Source organism: Cajanus cajan, chromosome 10 (assembly GCF_000230855.2).
Source record: "Cajanus cajan strain Asha chromosome 10, NIPB_CcT2T_4, whole genome shotgun sequence".
In the NCBI taxonomy this organism is placed as follows: Eukaryota; Viridiplantae; Streptophyta; class Magnoliopsida; order Fabales; family Fabaceae; genus Cajanus; species Cajanus cajan.
Window position 1 is genome coordinate 35,053,601 of NC_138526.1, and position 21,363 is coordinate 35,074,963.

General features: G+C 31.5%; 1 protein-coding gene and 1 long non-coding RNA gene across 2 annotated transcripts; both read left to right on the forward strand.

The window, feature by feature from the left end:
* Positions 1–8,432: 8,432 nt before the first annotated feature.
* LOC109788907 (pfkB-like carbohydrate kinase family protein) lies at positions 8,433–12,391 on the forward strand. The gene is made up of 5 exons (XM_020347772.3): positions 8,433–9,210; positions 10,053–10,238; positions 11,293–11,488; positions 11,577–11,683; positions 12,189–12,391. Exons 1-4 carry the CDS (start codon positions 8,596–8,598, stop codon positions 11,666–11,668), a joined length of 1,089 nt encoding a protein of 362 aa, XP_020203361.2. The 5' UTR covers positions 8,433–8,595; the 3' UTR covers positions 11,669–11,683; positions 12,189–12,391.
* A 2,525-nt stretch (positions 12,392–14,916) lies between these two features.
* On the forward strand, positions 14,917–15,901 carry LOC145952882 (uncharacterized). Its single transcript, XR_014430383.1, has 2 exons — positions 14,917–15,497; positions 15,694–15,901. It is a non-coding gene; the product is annotated as an uncharacterized LOC145952882 (long non-coding RNA).
* The last annotated feature ends 5,462 nt before the right edge of the window (positions 15,902–21,363 follow it).

Here is a 21,363-nt window from a genome sequence, read left to right on the forward strand (position 1 = left end):
GGCATCTGATCTTCCTACTTTAACTCGGACATGAGTTCCATTTATTGCCCCTAAACAATCCTAAGTACAAACAATATGATAGTAATACGTTATTTTTAATGTTCAAATACGTCTATGTGATGTAATACTTTAGTTTGGCACTGAATTACCTTAAAGTACGGGTAAAACCGACTATTGTTTAAGATATAAGGATGAACATTTTTGCCTGATGGCTGAACTAACATTTCTCCCTCCAACATAATGACCGCATTCAACACGTTATGAAAGTGTTGACTAACGGTTTCCCCAGATTGATGAAAAAAAATGAAACACTTCGATTTTTAACGTTGTGTCCGATAATATGGAGGAATTTAGCCACTTGTTCTTTCACTGTTGATCGGAAGGCATCCTTGACCAATCCAGTTGCCCTTACTCGTTCACATAAGTTAATGAATGCCGCAGGTCCCATGCGAATAATGTCACAACATTGTTCGGTGTGAATAAGGTATGACATTAACTCATTCCTACGACGTTCTTTTTGAGAAATGAAGTCCCTAATGTTACTTGTGGGACAACGTATGGTACACAACATATTTAACCCAAAAGCTACGAGACAAAGGATTGTCATTGCTCCTACTTGGGTTCGCATTTGTATTTGACTTTGTATTTGTGTAATTAAATTCAAGTCCAAATCATTATTCATTTCTTCATTGTCTAAACTAACAACATCGATATTTTCGTCTGACATCTGAATATTTTTCGAAATAACAAATTTATTATTCTAATCAAATATGATTAAAAACGAAAATATAAACCCTAAAAATATATAACTGAACTTTAATATATATCAAAGTGAGAACATAAAAATATTAATATTTAATATTATTATTTTATTTATATATATAAATTAAATAAATATTTAATTTATATATATATATATTAAATATTAAATATTTAATATATATATATATATAAGTTAAATATTAATATTAAATAATTATATTTAATTTAAGGTATTATATATTAAATATTAATAGTTTATATATATATATATATATATAAATGGTATTAAATAACCATCATTAATAACAAATTAATGTGGCCAGAACGGCCCGTTCTGGACTCATTTTCCATGCCTCATTAACATACCCAGAACGGCCCGTTCTCAAACCAGAACGGGTCGTTCTGGGGTTACAAAGTAATCTGCAAAGGCCAAAAGTGAAACGGCCCGTTCCAAAAGTGGAACGGCCCATTCTGCTTTCGCATATTTTTCATAAAATGCATTTTTGGAACGGGCCGTTCCGAGTTCCACTGGCAGCGAAAATACCCTGCATAATCGATTATGCTTGGCCACATAATCGATTATGGTCTTGCATAATCGATTATGCCTCACCCATAATCGATTATGCAAGGCCATAATTGATTATGTGGCCAACCATAATCGATTATGCTCCTTCGTATATACCAAATGAGATCAAACTTACCTTCAAATGGAGGAGCTCCTTCCACAATCACTCACCACCAACACCCACCAGCCACCACCAGCCACACACCAGCCCCGTAATATCGAGAATCAGTCACCAGCCCGTGGAGGTCGTGGAGAATCAGTGAGCAACACCAACCACTAGCGTCGAAATTCTGTGAAGACACACCACAAAGAGAGCTTCCAACTCTCTTATAATATTATTTCAAACGCACTCAACAACAAAGCTCCTTCAACAATGACAGTCAACAATGGCAGAGATTCCTAGCAGTATGCATGCATGAGACAAGGATACAGGGAAGGTCCGTGAAATGGCAGAGATTCTTCTACTGCATGGCACATGTATGGGAGGGGCATTTTCGGGTTTTCACAAATCCTACGTGTCTTTCAGCTCCTTTCTTCGCTTTTGTGCGAGGAGAGCAACAGTGCTTCTCCTCCCTTTTCTTCGTCTTTCCTTCGTTTCAAATCACGGGAAACAAACACATACTTTCCTCGCCTTTCGTTGCTCGTAAACAGTACATCCCCGGAAACAAACACTACCTTAAGGTAAGGAAATTAAGTTTCTTTATATATTAAAGTATTTTTTAATATTTTTAAAGAGGTAGGTGTTGGATTTGCATCTATGAGAAGGTTTTGTGTGTCCGTTTGTAGTTTAAATATATCTATTTATCTCTCTTGTGTAAAAAATGAAATTTAAAAATATTTTTATTTTTTATTACATTATGAGACAATCTTGATATGTCTCGGGGGTTTGTGCATATCCATCTTTAAAGTCAGTATCATCACATATCATATTGAAATTTAAAATTATGAAAAATTATAAATAAGAATTTTGATTTTCTATATTTTTTATCGTGGTAAAAGTGTGAAGTATTTATGAATTTTGTTCATCAATAAAGTTTAATTGTAGACGTTATTTAAGAAATTCAATTTTTAATTTTACTCAAACTAATTTTTTAATTATATTTTTAGTATATTTTATTAGCATAATTGTTTAATTTATGTTAATACTTTTATAATCAAATGTATAATATAAATCCTTGTGTAATTATAAATTTTAAAGCATTAAGTTTGTCGCAACTAGTATTGTTGCGGGACATAAAAAATGAAATCAACAACAAGATTATTGAAAAAAAATCATTTAAATTTAAAATGGTTAACAAAATCATGTCCTGTGTTTTTTATGAGTTGATTATGTATAAAAAAATGTTTTAGTATTTTACTATGTTCATCATTAAAATGGTTAATTAATTTTAATTAAATATGTTTAATATAATTTCTTTAAAATATTAATTTCATTCTTAAAGATTTTATTAAATATTTTTGTGGAAACACTAATAAAAAAAGATTTTAGATTTTTATTTTATGAAAATATCTTATTTTAGAAAAAAAAAAGTTTTTACTATAATCAAATTAGAAGTATATTTAAAGTGATTATTATTAAATAAAATATTAATTTTAGTAAACAAATTGTATACATATTTATTCTAAAAAATATTAAATTTTTTATCTTTTTTTTTAAAATAAGTAAATAAACTATATATATAGTGCAAAATAAAATTGAAATGAGATGCCCCTACTTATAAGATACTAATAAGATACTCCATGTTAAACAATTGGTTTATACAAATAATCAATAAACAATGACCAATGATGGGCATTTATTTGAAAGTTATGCCCATTCATTTTCTTTCATTTTTTAAAGCACCAAACTCGGTGATTAAGAAAATTGTGGTCATTTAACGTGATTTCTTGTGAAAAGGTGTCAAGGATGACTCAAAGATTCCTTGGATAAAATGGGAAACGATGAGAGGTCTCAAGGATGGCTTAAAGATTCCTTGGATAAAATGGGAAACGGTGTGTAAGTCAAAGGTTTAGGGTGGACTAGAAATTAAGGATGTCAGGTTGTTCAATTAGGCACTGCTAGAGAAATGGGTGTGGATGTGCATGCTCTCTTCGAGTATGTTGTGGGCTAAATTTTTTCATGGTAGGTATGGGCGCATTGAGTCCTTTTCTAATTGCTCAAATGTGGATAGGAGGGCTTCTTGGTAGTGGAAGGATATAGTGTGTGTGCTACAATAAGAAATTTTTTTGTTGGATGAAAAGATTGAACCTTGTATTGGCGATGGTACTATGACCTAGTTTTTTGGGAGGATAAGTAGATAGGTGATTTGTGCTTGTTGGATGTCTTTCCTCATTTGTACTCCTTTACCTTTGATCCATTGTCAGTGGTGGAACATAATGGAACTTGGGAGGGATTTAGGTGGGTGCGGCAGGTTAATTGGAGAGAAAAGAACCTTTTGTCCATGAAGTTAGTAGTGTGAATACCTTGCTGGATATGCTTCAGGATTTGCAGATTTTCTCTTCTAAGCAAGATTATTGGAGATGGATTTGTGATAAGGATGGTGTATTCTCGGTGAAACATGCGTACCTTTGGCTGCAACGCTTGTTGGGTGGGGAACTCAGATATTCTTCAGATTTTCAACTAGTTATAAAAAGTCTTTGGAAATGCAAGGCTCTGATCAAGTGTTTGGTATTTTGTTGGCAAGTGTTCTTGAATGTGTTTTCGTGCAAATCATTGTTAGAAGTATGTGGTGTGGAGTTAGATAATAATTTATGTTCTTTTTACTTTTTGTTTGTTGAAGACCCTCTTCATCTCTTTCTAATGTGCCCTATGACTTTTAATACTTGGTTAGCTGTTGCTAATTGGTTGGAGGTTGCGGTGGTCCTTCCAAATTCTTTAATTTATCTTTATTTATATTGGATGAATCTTGGTATATATAAAAAATGTTCTTGATGTTTTCTGGTGGTTTGGGTTTCTATTATCTGGTCACTATGGCTTTATTAGAATGTTATTATCTTTTAGCAAGGTATTACAGATTGCAAGGAAGTGTTGAATAGTATTAAACTGCGTTCATGGAAGTGGATTAATAGTTCTATCATCGATTGTTTTTTAGTTACATTAACTAGTATTATAACCCGGGTTTGTATTTTTCATAGTTTCTGCTTTGATTTTTTTTATTTCTAATTATGTCTCTATATCTCTTGTAACATGTTGAAGTACCCCTTATACTCCCTTTAATTTGAGTTTATTTTGCTTATAAAAAAAAATATGATCAAAGTTGGTATCACCTAATGTCTTTATTTAATACCAACTTTAATATGAAGAATCATTATATATGTAAAATTCACTATCACGTAAACAATATTATTTTAACATTCTTATATATATAATTTAATTACATAATTCATTAAGATTAAAATAAATAAATAATTTAATTAATTAATAATAAATTTATCTTTTTTTTTTCTTTCTAGAACTACCCTTATAAACAAAGATAATAAAGCATATAAAAGTAACTTAAACATACATAATCAAGCATACTCGTGGGCTGTTTAAAGTTCCTTTTGGGCCTTGCTAATGTTGTTTCTTTAATTGGGCTCATTGGCTTATCAATTTCGGCAGATGATAAACACACCTCCACTCTCGTATAAATACACACCTTTTTTTAAAAAAATATATAAAATGTCTAAATTACCCTTTTAAAAAAAATAAAATTCCTAAATTTACACCTCCCTTCCTCACACCTTCCTTCCCCGCACCAGAACGGCACCAGAACAGACCGTTCTGCAAGAAGAACGACCCGTTCTGATTGCAAAACGCCCCGTTCTGCTTGCAGCACAGCCCGTTCTGCCAGCAGTACAGGCCGTTCTGATTGCAGTACGGGCCGTACTGAAAGCAGAACAGGTTGTTCTGCTTGCAGAACGGGCCGTTCTAGTGCCGTTCTGTTGCAGTGCAGGCCACCGCGTCACTTTTAAAATGGCTACCTTATGACTAATTTTAAAACTCCGATTTTAAAAGTCATTTTTGTACTAGTGTGTCTTTCCATAGAACAAGTAAGAGTCTTTCTCTTACAAGACCACCTGCTGACATTGCGCACCCCTCTTCTTTCTCTTTCTGGCACTCTCCTCTTCTTCTTTTTTTTTTTTTCCCGCACCTCGCACGCCCCTCTTCTTTCTCTTTCTGGCACTCCTCTTCTTCTTCTTCTTACTGTTACGGAAAGTTCTTTCTGGAATTATATAAAAATGTTCCAGAAAATACTTTCCATAATATTAAATTCTTATTCCGGAAAGTATTTTCCGGAAATGTTTTGTTACATAATTCCGGAAAGTACTTTCCATAATATTAAAGTTACTATTACGGAAAGTTCTTTCCGGAATTATATGAACAATAATTTTACTATTCCGGAAAGTACTTTCCGGAATGCTAATGACTGTAAAAGTACTTTCCGGAATGCTAATGACTGTAAAAGAACCTTTCTTATGCTGGTTATGGTGGGGCTAGTCCTTTTTTTCTATTTAGAATGACTATAAAAGTATATTGCTTAATGACATTGAGCGGAAAGAGGCTTTGGGAAGAAGAGGGGTGTGGAGTGTGGGGTGCGGGGAAAGGGGGTGCGGGGAAGGGAGGTGTAAATTTAGGAATTTCATTTTTTTAAAAGGGTAATTTAGACATTTTATATATATTTTTTAAAAAAGGGAGTGTATTTATAGGAGAGTGGAGGTGTGTTTATCATCTGCCATCAATTTCCTCATCAAAAAAATTCTCGCCCTACATGGGTACTGCGTTAACTAGTCCTTTGGGACTAAAAGCACTTAACACGTCTTTTCCCTCACCTATCATTTTTGTAATGTCTTATTTTGTTTGCTGTTAATCAATAGGAGTATTTTTCATTAATATTATTATTACCCTAACCTTCTCAAATCAAACTTGGATTAATAGTTTCTTACCATAGCAAGTTTTATAATTGTAATTTGACTTGAGTTTCCTAGATTGCTTATTTGTTTTGTTGTTTGGAGATGTCAAGTATAAAATTTTGTTCTCATCTTTTAGTCTTTGTAATTAATTTTTATTTTACGATATTTAAAATTTTCACATCACTTAGAAATTAATACTAATGATAATTTATAAACATTTTCTCTCAATCCACTAAGACATTTTTTAAAGAATAAAATCGTGATGGTTTAATGAATGATAAAATGGACAATATCTTAAATATGGTAGCTCTAACGATGTTAGTGAACTCAGTCAATAAAACTTCCTTTTGATGATCAATGTATATTTTCTATCACAATCAAGTTCCTTCATTTATTTGAAAACTTGGAACTTGGGGACTTATGTACTAACCAAATTGCCATGTAACTCATACATGCCGCTTTAGAGATTGAACATGCCATCCTAAAGAGTTTGGACAAGTTAACCTTGGATATGTACTTACATGTCCAACGTTATAGAGGTTAAGCAATTTGAGCTTGAGCATAAAATTGTTGAACCACCTCGATAATGGTTACTAAAATGGAAGTTGATAGGTTACTAAAGTACATTATATATTCCAAGGTATAGAAAAGACGAAGATATATTGACTTGATTACCAAAGTCTTTCTTGTAGGTACTCATCCACTTCAACCAAAATTAAAGGGGACCTTGAAGGTGATTGGATGAAGAGGGAGATTTGAAGGAGATTGTCAACTTAGGAAGACTTGAAAATTCAATACTTGGACCTTATCATATTTTGGTAAGAATATTTTGGTGTCCACCATGGGGCCAAAGTATAAGTCTTCCTTCGACCATTTGTGATTTCAACCTAAAACCAATATCATAACAGGGTGAACATGGGACATCCACCATGAGAGATAGTGCAACCTTGTGTAAATTGGCAGATCAAATAGAAATAATGAGATGACAAAACCAAAAAGTTTTTGACTCTATGCGTTCCCAACATGAAATCAACCTTCAAGTCTTAAGTGCAAAAAATGATGTTATAAGAGCCAATTTTAACATCCCCACAATGAATCTATACACAAATAATGATGTCATTATGTGTTGAGTATTCCCCACATTATTAATAAGAGCATATTTAAGTTACTACACCTAACTACCATTCAAATCTATTAACTCTTTTAAAAACTTGATTCAAGGGTATGGAGCATAATATGCTGCCAGTCACCCTCACCACATATCAACTCAATGGTGTTGGCCAATATGAGGCAAGGAAATAACAAATATTTGAGCAAATTTATAAAATAATTTGTAGATGTCTCCATAAGAATAATAACCTTAATTCGGTTAGTACATAAGCTCCTAAGGATAATTTATAAATACCCTCCCTCACTCAAACACCTTTTTAAGGATAAAACCATGACTACATAACAAGCACCAAAGCGGACACTACTTCAAGCATAGTGACCCAAACGATTCTAGCAAACTCATTATTGGAACATTGACGTTAGAAGGAGGGCCTAAATCACTCTTATCCCTTAGCTTCGATTGGAGGACTTGTTCCAGTATGTCTAAAAATTTCACATATCGCTTAGTAATTGAGACTAATGGTAATTTATAATGACCCTCCCTCCTTAACCTTTTGAGACACCTTTTAAAAGACAAAATTATGATGGACCAACAAACATCAAAACAGACAATATCTCAAACGTAATAACCCTAATGATGACAATGAACTTACGATTAAAATAATTGTTGATAACATGTTACTTAAAACATCACCCCAAAACTCTAACTACTTAATTGTGATATCAAAATATTTCATATAATAATGAATGGTGATATTTCTAGATTTTTTTATTATATTTTTCAATTTTCGAATATGACAAATATTTCGAAACAAATGAAAATACTAAAAAAAGTAGACAGTCAACATATGAGTACCAAGCTAAATTATAAATATAAGTTCATTATTTTTTGGTGAAATACACTAGTTATTTATTTTATGTGCATTTCTCTTTTGTTTCTTTCCATTAAATTTAAGCTTTCACAGTACCATTTTGTCAGTACCATTGTCTTATTTAATTTAATCATTATAAACCCCATTGTTTCTTGATTATAAAATAGTTTAAAACTTAATCCCATCCCAATCCTAATCCTAATCCTAATCCTAAACATTAATTTATTGACAAACCTAATGTTTGCAACAAAAGGTAGTCCAAAAAAGCAACCTTTTCCTAGCGATTAGCTCCATCTGCTGGACCTCCACATCAGGTAGAGAGAGATACTTACGGCGATAACAGATCCAACAAAAAATTCGAAACCAAAGAAAGAAAAAAAGAAAAAAGAAAAAATGAACGGAACAACACTTTCAATTCCAACACCACAACGACACCACGCTTCGCACTCCATCACGCGAACCACGTTCCGCACATTTGCCCCAACCCAAACCCTCTCCTTCCGCAACCGCACTCGCAGTTTCCGAATCCGATGCTTCTCCGGGAGCGCGCCGCCGCCGCCGGTGGTGGTGGTGGGCTCCGCGAACGCCGACATCTACGTGGAGATCGAGCGGCTGCCGCGCGAGGGCGAGACGCTGGCGGCGAGGTCCGGCGAGACGCTGGCCGGCGGCAAGGGCGCCAACCAGGCCACGTGCGCCGCCAAGCTCGCCTACCCGACCTACTTCGTCGGGCAGATCGGCGACGACGCCTACGGGAGCCTCGTGGCCGGCGCGCTCCGCGGCGCCGGCGTCCGGCTGGACAACCTGACGGTGGCGGCGTCGGCGCCGACGGGGCACGCGGTGGTGATGCTCCAGTCCGACGGGCAGAACTCCATCATCTACATTGGGGGCGCCAACGTCAGCGGCTGGCCCAGTGCCTTGCCACGTCAGCATTTGGACCTCGTGGCCCGAGCTGGCATCGTTCTGCTGCAGAGGGAGATTCCCGATCCTGTCATCGCTCAAGTCGCACAGGTTGGGCCGGGCCGGGCCAGGCCTTTTACATATGCTTTTCTAATTGTTTAATCAAGTTTTAACTATTCTTGTTAGTTATAACTTTTACTTTTAATTTATATAATTAAAATATGTTTTTTTAGGACAAAAAAAAAGCTTTACGTTTTTTTGTTTATTTTTAGTTTGTATAGTTAGATAAACTTTACTTTTTTTTTTTTTTTATCACATAAATTTTCCCTTTTAATTCCTATAGAAATATACTATGCAAACTAAAAGAGACCAAGAATGATATTTTTTTTTATTTTTTACTTTACTCTTCATAAATGTAATTCTTGCTTATTTTTAGTATGTATACTATAATCGAATAATAAAAAATTTAGCTTTTTTTTATACCGCAGACTTTTTCTTTTAGTTCGACTAAAATAGAACAAGAATGATATACATAAAGATTAAAATAGGACATTTTTAACTTATAGATTATACACACTGGAAGATAAAATTTAATAGTCATTAGTTCAAGTGATTTGACTTTTGAACTCTGTACTTGGGAGGTGCCACTTTATTTCTGTAGTTGTTGATCCAGTTAAAAAAAAATATACCCCCTATCAAACCAAAAAAATAAAGAAAATAAAATTTATAAAATTATAGGACCAAAAGAATAATTAAACCATTAAAATTTCATCTCAATAATATAGAAACAAACCCTTACAGTGCTAATTATTAAGTTGAAACTTTAATTATGATGAAAAACAATTAAGAAATTGCATTCTGTTATTTTCTTTTTGTCTTTTTTATTTTTATTTTTTTATTTGTGAGGTGTTTTGGGAATTGGATTATGAGTTATGCTCTTGTAATGCATGCAGGCTGCAAGCAAAGCTGGTGTGCCAGTGGTGTTGGATGCTGGGGGCATGGAAGGGCCATTTCCGCCACAATTGTTGAACTTTGTTGATATTTTGAGTCCTAATGAAACTGAACTTGCTCGCATTACGGGAATGCCAACGGAAAGTTTTGAAGAGATTGCACAGGCTGCTTTGAAATGCCATGAATTGGTGAGTTTAATTAAGGGGTGACCTTAGGGATCACAATGAAATGCTTTTGCGGATTTTCCTACTTGAATGAAATGTTCATTGCCTGAGGACGTCCAAGGTTTTTAAATTGCAGTTGTAGTTGCAATTGCGGTTTGGTTGTGATCCTTAATATTGAGGAAATTGCAGACAATGCGGTTTGGTTTTGATCCTTGATATTTGGGAATATTGCTGACAATGTGGTTGAAATTGTGGTTGCTAACTGTTATTTAAAACCTTGTGGATGTCTTACAAACAGATATAGTTGCAATTTCAGTTTTTTTGTGATTCTTAAAGTCGACGAAAGTTGTAGAGAAAAAGTGGCTGCAATTGTGATTGCCAACTATTTGTTAAAACCTTGAGGATGTCTTGCAAAGAAAGCACAATTTTTTGAATATAATATTTGAAAATATGATGTAACTTTGAGAATTTCTGTTACTAATAATCCTTCCCTTGTGTAGTGTTAACATGCCTTCGTAGATGGCAACCACAATGTCACTGCTGAAAGAAATGGCCATCATATTGATGTTCATTAGAGATCCTTCTACAGAATTGTCATATATTCTGAATCTGATACCATCGGTTATCTGGGTCTTGTTGCCTTTATTTGGTGGCGTTATCTTCTAAACAAGGTTTTGAACTATTACTCCTTTATGTTGAGGAAAATGGAGCTGTTTAGTCCTCTTGGCATTTACAACTAGCCTTGGAAGGGGAAAGGGAGGGGGATTATAATTTTCATTTGATTTTCTTTTCCATGAACCCAATTAGATGCCCCGTAAAGGGAAATTATAAGGGGAAAAGGCAGTTAATGGCCAATAAACTATTGAGTTTTCTATTTCTTCTATTTTCTCCGCATTGTCACTCCATGCCTGTGCAGTATATTGGAAGTTGTCTCAGAGTTTAGCTTCAAATTTTGATTGGTTCCTGAAGGCTAATAGAATGATAGATGAATGATGTTTTTATTGTCGTGACCATTGCAATAGTTTCAATTATTCTAGTTCTGGTGTTATTTGTGTGCCTTAAATTTCTGAAATTTCAGGGAGTTAAGCAAGTTCTTGTGAAACTTGGGGAGAAAGGATCTGTCCTTTTTGTAGAAGGAGAAAAACCGATTCAGCAGCCTGCCATACTTGCTAAAAATGTCGTTGATACAACTGGTGCTGGTGATACTTTTACTGCTGCTTTTGCTGTGGCCTTGGTTGAGGGCAAGTCCAAAAAGGATTGCCTTAGATTTGCCGGTGTGTATGGTGGAATGCAATTTTTTTTTTCTAGAATTTTCACTTTTGAAATTGGAAAAATGTGCCTAAATATTATGTTCTGCAACAGCTGCTGCAGCTTGTCTTTGTGTTCAAGTCAAGGGGGCGTCTCCCAGCATGCCTGATAGAAAATCTGTTTTGGATCTTCTTAATAGTCAATGAGAATAATCACCAAAGGTCAATTTTCCCTGAAACACTTTTTCCTTTGTTTTAATTGTTTGGATTTACTCTCTTGTTCTTGTTTAGTGAAGAAAAACCATAATTTAGACATCTAGAGAAAGGGCCTGGCATCTGTATCTTTATGTGCTATTCAACTCTTGTTTTCCTTGCTATTTGGAACCAATTTGCTAATGTTCATGACTATAATTAAATGGTCTCTGTCATTCCATTTTCCTGCTTGATTCTCAATAACATAATTATTATTTAATTTCATGAGATGCATTCCTGCCTTCCTGGTATAAATCACGTGTTCATTTATTAAAAATTTCTTTAGTCTATTGATCCTGGTTTCTGTTATTTGTTTCAATCAAACATGCAAAATGAGCAGTTAGTGCTCAAATAGGAGAATCTGTTAGTTCATAATGAATTGTTTTACACAGGAGATACAAATCAGTGAAGATTTTGCAACACATCTGTTTTCAATGACTGATAATAATCCCACTTTTGGTTGTCACGATCACAGATTCGGACTATCAGGAACAGAATAACTGTGAATGGCAGAGGGAAAGACCCTTGAAAATGGCAACAAGGAAAGAAAAATTCCTTTCAGAGAGCATTTCTGCAAGACGGATTCTTCAGCGCAATAGTTTGTTGTCATTGTAATAAGAATAGGCCAAACACTTGCCCACTCTTAAATGAAGAGAAATGAAAAAATGTTTTACATGATGTTTGCTTTAGGAGAAAAAGCAACCGAAGAAAATAGAATGAATTTGGAAGGCGCAGTCATATGAATTTCTTAAATTAAAAAATTATTAAATAAGTCTCTATCAATTAAGTTTTAAAATTTAATTATTTATTGTCATTTGATCCTTAAATATATATTAATATTATCATTCTAGTTATATATTTTTAAGTTTTGGATAAATATAATTGTAAATTTGTAATTTCAGAAGCGTATTTTACAACTTAATAATTTTTGGATTAATATAATAGTGCAGTTCAAATTCAGGGACCAATTTGTGTATTTACTCAAAAAGAACAAATAATTTTTCACTTTTGTCACCAAATAAAACTTATTTGATAAGAAAAGTGGGAAAAATTAATAAAATGAAAGACATCCCTCTAGAAACAAGACTTTATTCATTCCAGGACCTTAAATTTTTTTTTTTTTTTAAAAAGAAGATACTTATGCCTAAAGATAACTTATTATTCAATTGCACTATACATTGAATTTCAGTGTGAAAAACTGATTACTTTTTCAAAAAAATAAAATTCTTTTCATCCTTCGAGTATGATCCAGACAATAGCAGCAAAATCCATTATTGCTTCAAGTAAATTGATCATTTCAAGCCTAAAAGTCTAAAAGGAAAAAAACATATTGAAGATAAAACACCCTGGGAAAAATACCCCCAACATCTCCGTGGTGAAATTCAAGTCCATTTGTATTTGAAGGAGGATCTGGCAGTGAAAAGTGTGGCAAAATCTCAAGAGTGGACATTCAGCAACAACAAAGCCTTATCCCACTGGGGATAAAGCACTAGAGATTACTAAATTTATCTTAGATAACTATATTATTGATATAAAATATTTATCCATTTAATATAAATAAAAATCAAATTTTAGGAATGTTATTGTTATACAACTTAATCTTTAAGTGTCTTTTAGTTTTTCTCTCTTCCTTTTCACATGACCTTACTATCTTGCATTACGAAGGATATCACTTTGTACGTGTCCAAACCATTCTAACTAATTTTCTGCCATATTTTTTTCGATTGGTGATGCATAATTTTTTTTTTCATATATAAAATAATTTTATATCCAATCCTTTCCTTACTTGTATGATCACATGTCTGTTTTAATATTCTCATTTATACTATTCTCACTTTTCTCTCATTTTTTCCTCTTTAAAGCGTACAATTTTAAATATTTCCTTGGAAAATAAGAATCAAAGTGCTCTTTCCTTACTCATCTAGCGTCTTCTTAGATATCAAAATCTTATTGAAAAGTTTAGTGAGCTAAATGAAACTTTATTTTCCAGCACACTTTCAAACTTCAATAAGAACAGAAGGAATTACCACAATGCCACTTCCTTGGGCAAGAGAAGGCAACAAAATCCTCTCTAAACTTGTTGACATGTATGCAACCATATATATCAATATGCATCATCATTCACAAATTTAAATAAAAATTAATTGATGTATTTATATTTTACGTGGGAGATATGAATAAACATTAGCCACAAAGTGTTGAGCTATACTCAGATTAAAGTTGGAAAAGTATTTTGGGAATTGTAATATACATTTGTAAATTCCATCCAATTCATAAAGCGAAGAAGAAAGAATTTGCTGTTTTAAGATATATAATGGGACTGATCGAAGTAATTTGAAATAAATTTCAATAGGGTCACTTTCATGAAAAAGAGATAGCAAAGAATAAATTAGATGTGTTTTGCAGTTGATGAGTTTGTTGGCCTTCCACTTCTCCCAAGGGAAACAATTCCTCCGTATGTCCAATTCTCTTACAACTCATGTAAATCAAGATTTACAATAAGAGTATATTATTCAACAACACAGTACCACAATCAGGAGAAAGATAGGATAAAAAGATAATGATATAAGATATATAATACGATATAAGAAAAAGAAAAGTTAATTAAGGAACCGTCAAACTTTTATTTAAAGAATAAAAACTGAATTTTTAAAAAGTTTAGGAACTAAAAACGCAATATTTATGCCATAAGCGTAGCAAATTTGATCCCGTGTTGATGATAGCCATGCAGGGAAAGTAAACCAAAATAGTACGAAGAAGACTTAAAAAAACTTCCCAACAATTTCTCCCACTATATGTGAAGTGAGATCCATTCAATAACTCATATTCTATATCAAATTTAAATAATCTAACTGTTGAATTTAAAGTTCTTAATGCATAGATCAAATTTGCAAATTTTTATAAAATTTGAAAATTATTTGATATTTCATTTTATTAATTCAAATTGACGGGTAATCATAAAATCATTTTATACATTGATTTGAATTAATAAAATGAAGTATAAAATGGTTTTTATTTTTATTTTTTAAAATTTGTAGATTTAATTTATGCATTAAGAACTTTAAATTTAACAATTGGATCGTTGAAATTTGATATAGAACATGAATTAATGAATGAAGTAAGTCCGCAGTAAACGAATCCCTCCTCATATATATATATATATAAGAATGAATGAAGAAGGATCTACTTATTTTAAAAGTAAGATTACTTAAACTTATTTTATTCAATAATTTATATTTTACATCAAATTTTAACAATACAACCGTTAAATAAAAAATTCTTAATATATAAATATAGTTTATAAATTTTTAAGAATTTAAAAATTATTTAATATTTTTTAATTCAAATCAATATATAAAATATTTTATGATTAATTATTAATTTAAATTAATAAAATGGAATATAAAATATTTTTTTTTTGTTTTTTAAATTTGTAAACTTGATTTAATTTTTTTTTAACGCTTCAAAATATAAAATTTAATATATAATATTAGTTATTAGTTATTCTTATGCTTTTGCGGGGCACCCTCACATGATACGAATTTCTTCTTTTTTTGGGTGCCTCAAAACATGTGTTTTCCTTTAAATTGCCGTTAGCAAACAAAAGCATACTAGCTAATATCCTTTTTCTCTAAACCTGCATGCATACCACTTTCAAGAAACAAAAACTATGAATTATTCTTCGTGCTTTCTTATCATTCTTCTGGTATCCCATTTCTTCCCATATTCAAGCTCTAGCATGAGAATAATGATTCAGCAAGTCACCGAAGATCATCAACACATGGTTAGTATATATACAATTTCTTTTATATGGTCCATATATAATCATATGAAGTCCGTTTAAATACAGATTAAAAGTGTTATGATTTTTTTTTATTTTTAACAAAAATACTCCCCAAAACTCTTTAAAGTTGTATTCAAACATTCTTAATCAGTAGTACTAAATCATTCTTATATATATATATATTTTCTCGTGCCAGTCAAGAGGAACTGAGAGGAATCATGTTCAAAGGAAAGCATTGCATGAAGTACACTCAGGGCCTAATCCTATCAGTAATTTCATTCCTCAGCAAAAGTTGAAATCAGATACACAAAGAAATCATTAGGTCTTCTTTTGGATGTTAATTAATTTTTCCCTTTTTGTTAATAGTGAACTCACTTTTTCCTTTAATTTCTGGTTCTTTGTTCTTTCTTTCCCTTCCCCTTCATCATATTTGTTATACATATTTTAAGAGTCAGCTTATAATTGAGTCATACATAACGAATCTAAATTCAGTTTGACGCATAATTAACTATAACATATGCATAGCCATATTCAGTTCAGTTCTTCACTTTGCATATGGTTTCAAATCATCACTTGCTATATAGATTTTGTTTTTCTTGTTTTTCCATTCTCTATATGTGAATTGATATCATAATCCGTGGAAGGAATTAATTTGACTGATTAAGGAGCGTGCTCATTGAAATTAAATATAGAGATGAGAGTCATGTAGTTTAATATTTATATTATAGTTAGACTGATGAGTTCATTTGGAGGATTTGGTTTTTAAGTTTAATTTATTATTTTGATATTTGAGCAATATTTTCCTTGACACATGAAATAGAAATGTTGGGGAAAGAGTTATGATTTTAGTTTGTCGGCACAACACGAAATTGGAGTGGAACTTAAATTATTCGAAGTGCAAGTAGCACTTAGCTAGGAAACAATGATTGATATCTCACTACTGTTTAGCGTAATTATGTAATTAATATACTAATGAGTATGATACAAGGTGTCAATTTCTATACTTTAGCTAGGTTGTTCACCACATCATTTTTCTTTATTATTTTTTTGTTGGATGATTAAGGGTGTTTATTATTGGTTTGGTTCAATTCGAAAAACTCAACCCACCAAACTACCTGAATTAAGTTTCTTTTTTCTTTGATCATATTTGATGTAAACCAAACCAATAAGAATCAACCTCCTATAGTTCAGGTGCCTATATATAAAATTACTTTAACACCCTGTTGGATCATTCACCCTTTTAATATTTTTTTTCTTTTATTTTTATTTTCGACAAGTTCTAAACTTAGATTTTAAATATTTTTAATAAAACATTTTTTTTACATAACTAAGGATGCTGTTAATCCTTAAATTTTAAGATTTTGAATTCAAGTTTTAAATTTAAATAAATAAATAAAAAGACACTTAAAAGGATAACCTTTGGAACAAAAAGAAAAGATTTTAAATATCTTTGAATTTTGGATCTAAATTGAATTTGGAAAAGTAAAAATTACAAGGAGTTTTAGTTTTATAAAACATTTTATTTTATTTTTATAGTATTGAACCCGGTAGACTCAAACCAAATTCATCGGGTTAATTTGATTTTAGTTTGATGAAAAGAAAAAAGAGTCAAAAAATGAATCGAACAATTTTGATATATTCAATTTCTATTCTCCTATAAAGTCGAATCAAACTGATTCAACACACTGGAGAATGCTAACAAATTAATTATTGGATGTTACGGTACCCTCAAAAATCGAGGTGTTTCAATATATTTTTTTATATAAACTCATATAATATTTTAAAAAAATAATTTAATTATAAAATAAATAATCTAAATTATACTTATAAAATAAAAATAAGATAAAATTATATAAATTAAAATTATAAGATATTAATAATATTATAAAATATTAAAAAAATAAAAAAAAAAATAATAAATAGTAGAAATAAAAAATTATTAAAATTACAATATAAAAATTCAAAAATTTAAGACAAAAAGACAAAAAAAATACTTATAAAATTATTAAAATTAAAATATAGAAATTTAAAAAATTTAAGTGAAAAGATAAAAATATACTTAAAAAATTATTAAAATTAAATTATTTAAATATATAATAATATTATTACAAATAAATTAGAATACATAAAATAAAAATAAAATGACTAAATAATTTAAAATTTGAAAGAATAAAATATTATAAATATTATTTAAATAAATTATTAAAAGTATAAAATATAAAAAACTGTACTGGTACCCTCTCAAATAAGATAGATACCATATAATTTCACTTAATTATTCTAAAAGTATTGGTTCAGGAAAACGAAAATATGTAAAAACCAAAAAAAAAAAAAAGTAATACATCTCTACCACAATTTCTATAATGCACCCAGCCTTGCCATGATTTTTAATGAAAACTTTTTATTTAGTACATGTTTGGTTTTATGTTTGACAAAATTATGCATCAAGACAAAGAAATAAATAGTTGTTTTTTTTATTTTCTTTTTTTTGTTATTGATGGGAAAATATTGGTTGACATATATTCTTTAATCACTTTCTTTAAGAAATTTTTAACAAAAACTCATTTATTTGGTTTGAAAGATTTTCCTACCGCCAAAGATAAAAAGGAGATTGCATATAAAAAATAAAAAAAAAAAAGACACACTATCACATCATTTTATCCATATGTAACTGACCCATGTGATAGGAAAAGATCTGATTTCTATCGTTGTATTTGTTTGACTCTTGGAAGCCTATATGCATAAATGTGCATTGAGTGTTGAACCTTTTCAGTGAATCTAAATACATTTAGTGATATTGATTTTAACCATAGTAAAAGTTAAAATGCTATTTTATCTCGAGAGTACCATTAGCACAAGAAAAGCAGTGTGAAAAATTGTCACGCATCATTACTTTATGTACCTAACAAGTCAAATTAAAACAATAGTGTTATAAGTGGTATGTTCTTTGTAGCAATATACATTTTGGGTAATTTGATGCATCCTAGTTTTCATCGATCCCTCCCTAAGAACCACGATGAAGATGAAAAAGTAACATATCATGAATTCGTGATTATTTCCAAGATGTTGAATGAAACTGTTACCCTAGCTAGGTTGCTTCCATGAACCACAATCTAACGATATTGTTTGAACTCTAAACCAACAATTCCTTCTCAATCATCACAAAAATGAAATCATTTTGAAAGTTCCACCATCCAATTTTTTAGAAAACTTTGACAGAAAATCAAATTAGTTGACAAGATAGCTGTGCATGTCCATTAGTTAATTAAAAAGTGATGTGACCTAGGAAAAAGAAAAAGAAAACAAGAAAAAAGCAAAGCCATGATTCTATGCCCTAGCTATAATTGACCATCCTCACGTACCAAGTTTGGCATCTTTCAGAGCGTTACGCAAAAAAGGACATCCATTTATTTTGGGGTCTTTTGAAATGTTAACTCACCAAAAGATTGAGTTGGTCTAAATGATCCACCAAAAGTGAAAAAGAAAGAGCAAATAGGGGTCACCATGAAAAGCATCATTGGACAATTTCAAGCAGAAAAAAATAAAGCTGATTATTCGGCTTTCTATTGTTGCCTTTAGGAAAAAGGGTATCATAGTGCAGTGAGATTGTGTCACTTGTAATTGTAATGCCGGAGTTGTCACACAAGACTGAACGTGCGACCGAGTGACAGTAGAATCATGCAGTACCACAATGAACAATGTAGAGATAAGATTATAGTATGACAGCTGATTCTGATCGTATCATAATTAATGCATCTTTTTTTGTCATGTTCACATTTTACAATGCAGTTTGGGATTTTCCATTCAAGTTCCAACATATTCTATTGCCTCGTTTAATATCAGAAACATTTTAAGCATATCACTTATGATCCTATATATAAAGTATAGCCAACGAGTTAAGCTGAATGAGTAACGATTGATATATACATGATGAATTAATTAAGATTTCAATTATTCATTCACAGATTTTAAGATGGGTCATGATTATCATGCACCAGCATTACTATTAGTTTACTTTTTGATTAATTTAGATTACATATTTTTATCATCTATCCTCTTAATTTAATCTCAGCTTCTAATCTAAAAGATGAAGTTATGAGACATACCATAAATGATATGTATAGTATTAATACAGAAGCAAATTATTAAATATGTTAAAAGAAATACAAATGATGAATAAATTTCCATTATTTTTGTTTTACACATCTTTGCAGTCCTTGGGGCCTATTGGTGTTGTCACAACACAAGACCAATTATGGAATATAAATTACTGAACTTCTCTCCTTGCCGTAATAGTAATACTTAATTGCTTGATTGGTTGAGTAGGAAGGGTAAGTGTTGTAATTTTTTTATTAAGTTTAATTTCCACCGTATAAAATAATAATAATAATAATAATAATAATAATAATAATAATAATATTCTCTCTATCTCATATGGATCACAATTATAGTAGGTAGTATTTAGAAAATATCTATAAGTAATTGATATTTTCACTTTTTAATATAATATTATATTTTTAAAAATGAGTCTTTTCATAATTATTTAACTACCGCAAGAAAAAGTAATGTAAAGTAAGATTATTTTAATAAAATTATAAAAAAAAATATATTTATTATTATTCTTAATTTGTGTGTAAATTACGATCATTTTGGGATGCATATTTATATAAATATTATTAATTTCATTTTGTTTTAATATTTAATGTTTAGTCACAAAAATTAAAAAATAAAATTAAAATGTTTGACAAGTTGACAACTATATGTTGAAGGATGCAACTATATGTAATTATATGTAACTTTTGAATATATCTTTCTAGTGAAAAAGGAAAAAGTCAGCGATTTAATTGAAGGATGTATTAATTATAATTAAGAGTTAAAAAAAATAATATTACATCAATATAGTAAAACCACAATTAAATTGAAATAAACAATAATTGTCAAAACTTCAAACAAAATGTAATGGATAGAATACCTTCCGATCTCCATACTTAAATAGTCGTTCATTTTAATTAGTTCTTCTACAAGCTTTTCCAATTACCTCTAATTTGGTCTCTAAGGATAAATTTTTTTTTAAAAAAAATAAAAAAAAATAAAAAACTAACATCATTAGTTATGGATGATGTCTGTGAGAACCGTCCTTCTCTTCTCTCCCTTTCAACTCTCACTCTCTTTACTTCACTCTCACTCACTCTTTTTCTTTCTAGCTGAAGAGGTGTTTCCTTAGAGGTTCTTCTTCTCAAACGCAAGCCGTGTGGAGCTAGCTGGAGCCGGATATTCTTTGCTCTTCTCCGTTGAGCTTTTCTTCATCTTCTTCCCCGTTTCTCCTTCCCGGAAGCTCGGATTTCTTCACCGAGGTAAGGGAAGCTAGGATTCATGTCGGTTGTGTGAAAATGAGTTTAGTAACTCATGGATGGTTGGATGATTTGATAATTGTGGCTGAGATTGAAGAAAACTCGTTTTCGGGACTTTCGGGGTTGGGTGAAAATTTGGGGATTTTCATTGTTTATGGTTGCATGTGGGTAAAGTTGGGCTTTTTGGGTGATTTAATGAAAATGTGATGTTTTGGACCGATTACATGTGGATTTTCAGGATGTTAATGCAGGTTTTTGAAGAAATTTTCGTACTTGTTGGGTTGCTACTGAGTATCACGCCGGGTGCAGTTCTTGGCGCCGGGCGTGTGACCACTAGAGGGCTCCCTTTTGGGCAAGCCCGTCGGGCGCAAAGATGTGTGCGCCGGGCGAGCTTGCAAATGTGAGCCTCTGGATGACCCACGCCGGGCGTGGTGGGACAGCGTTGGGCATGATATCAGTATGTGACATGCTTTTGGGGGTTTCTGGTGTGGCACTGGGCGTGACCATGTCTCGCC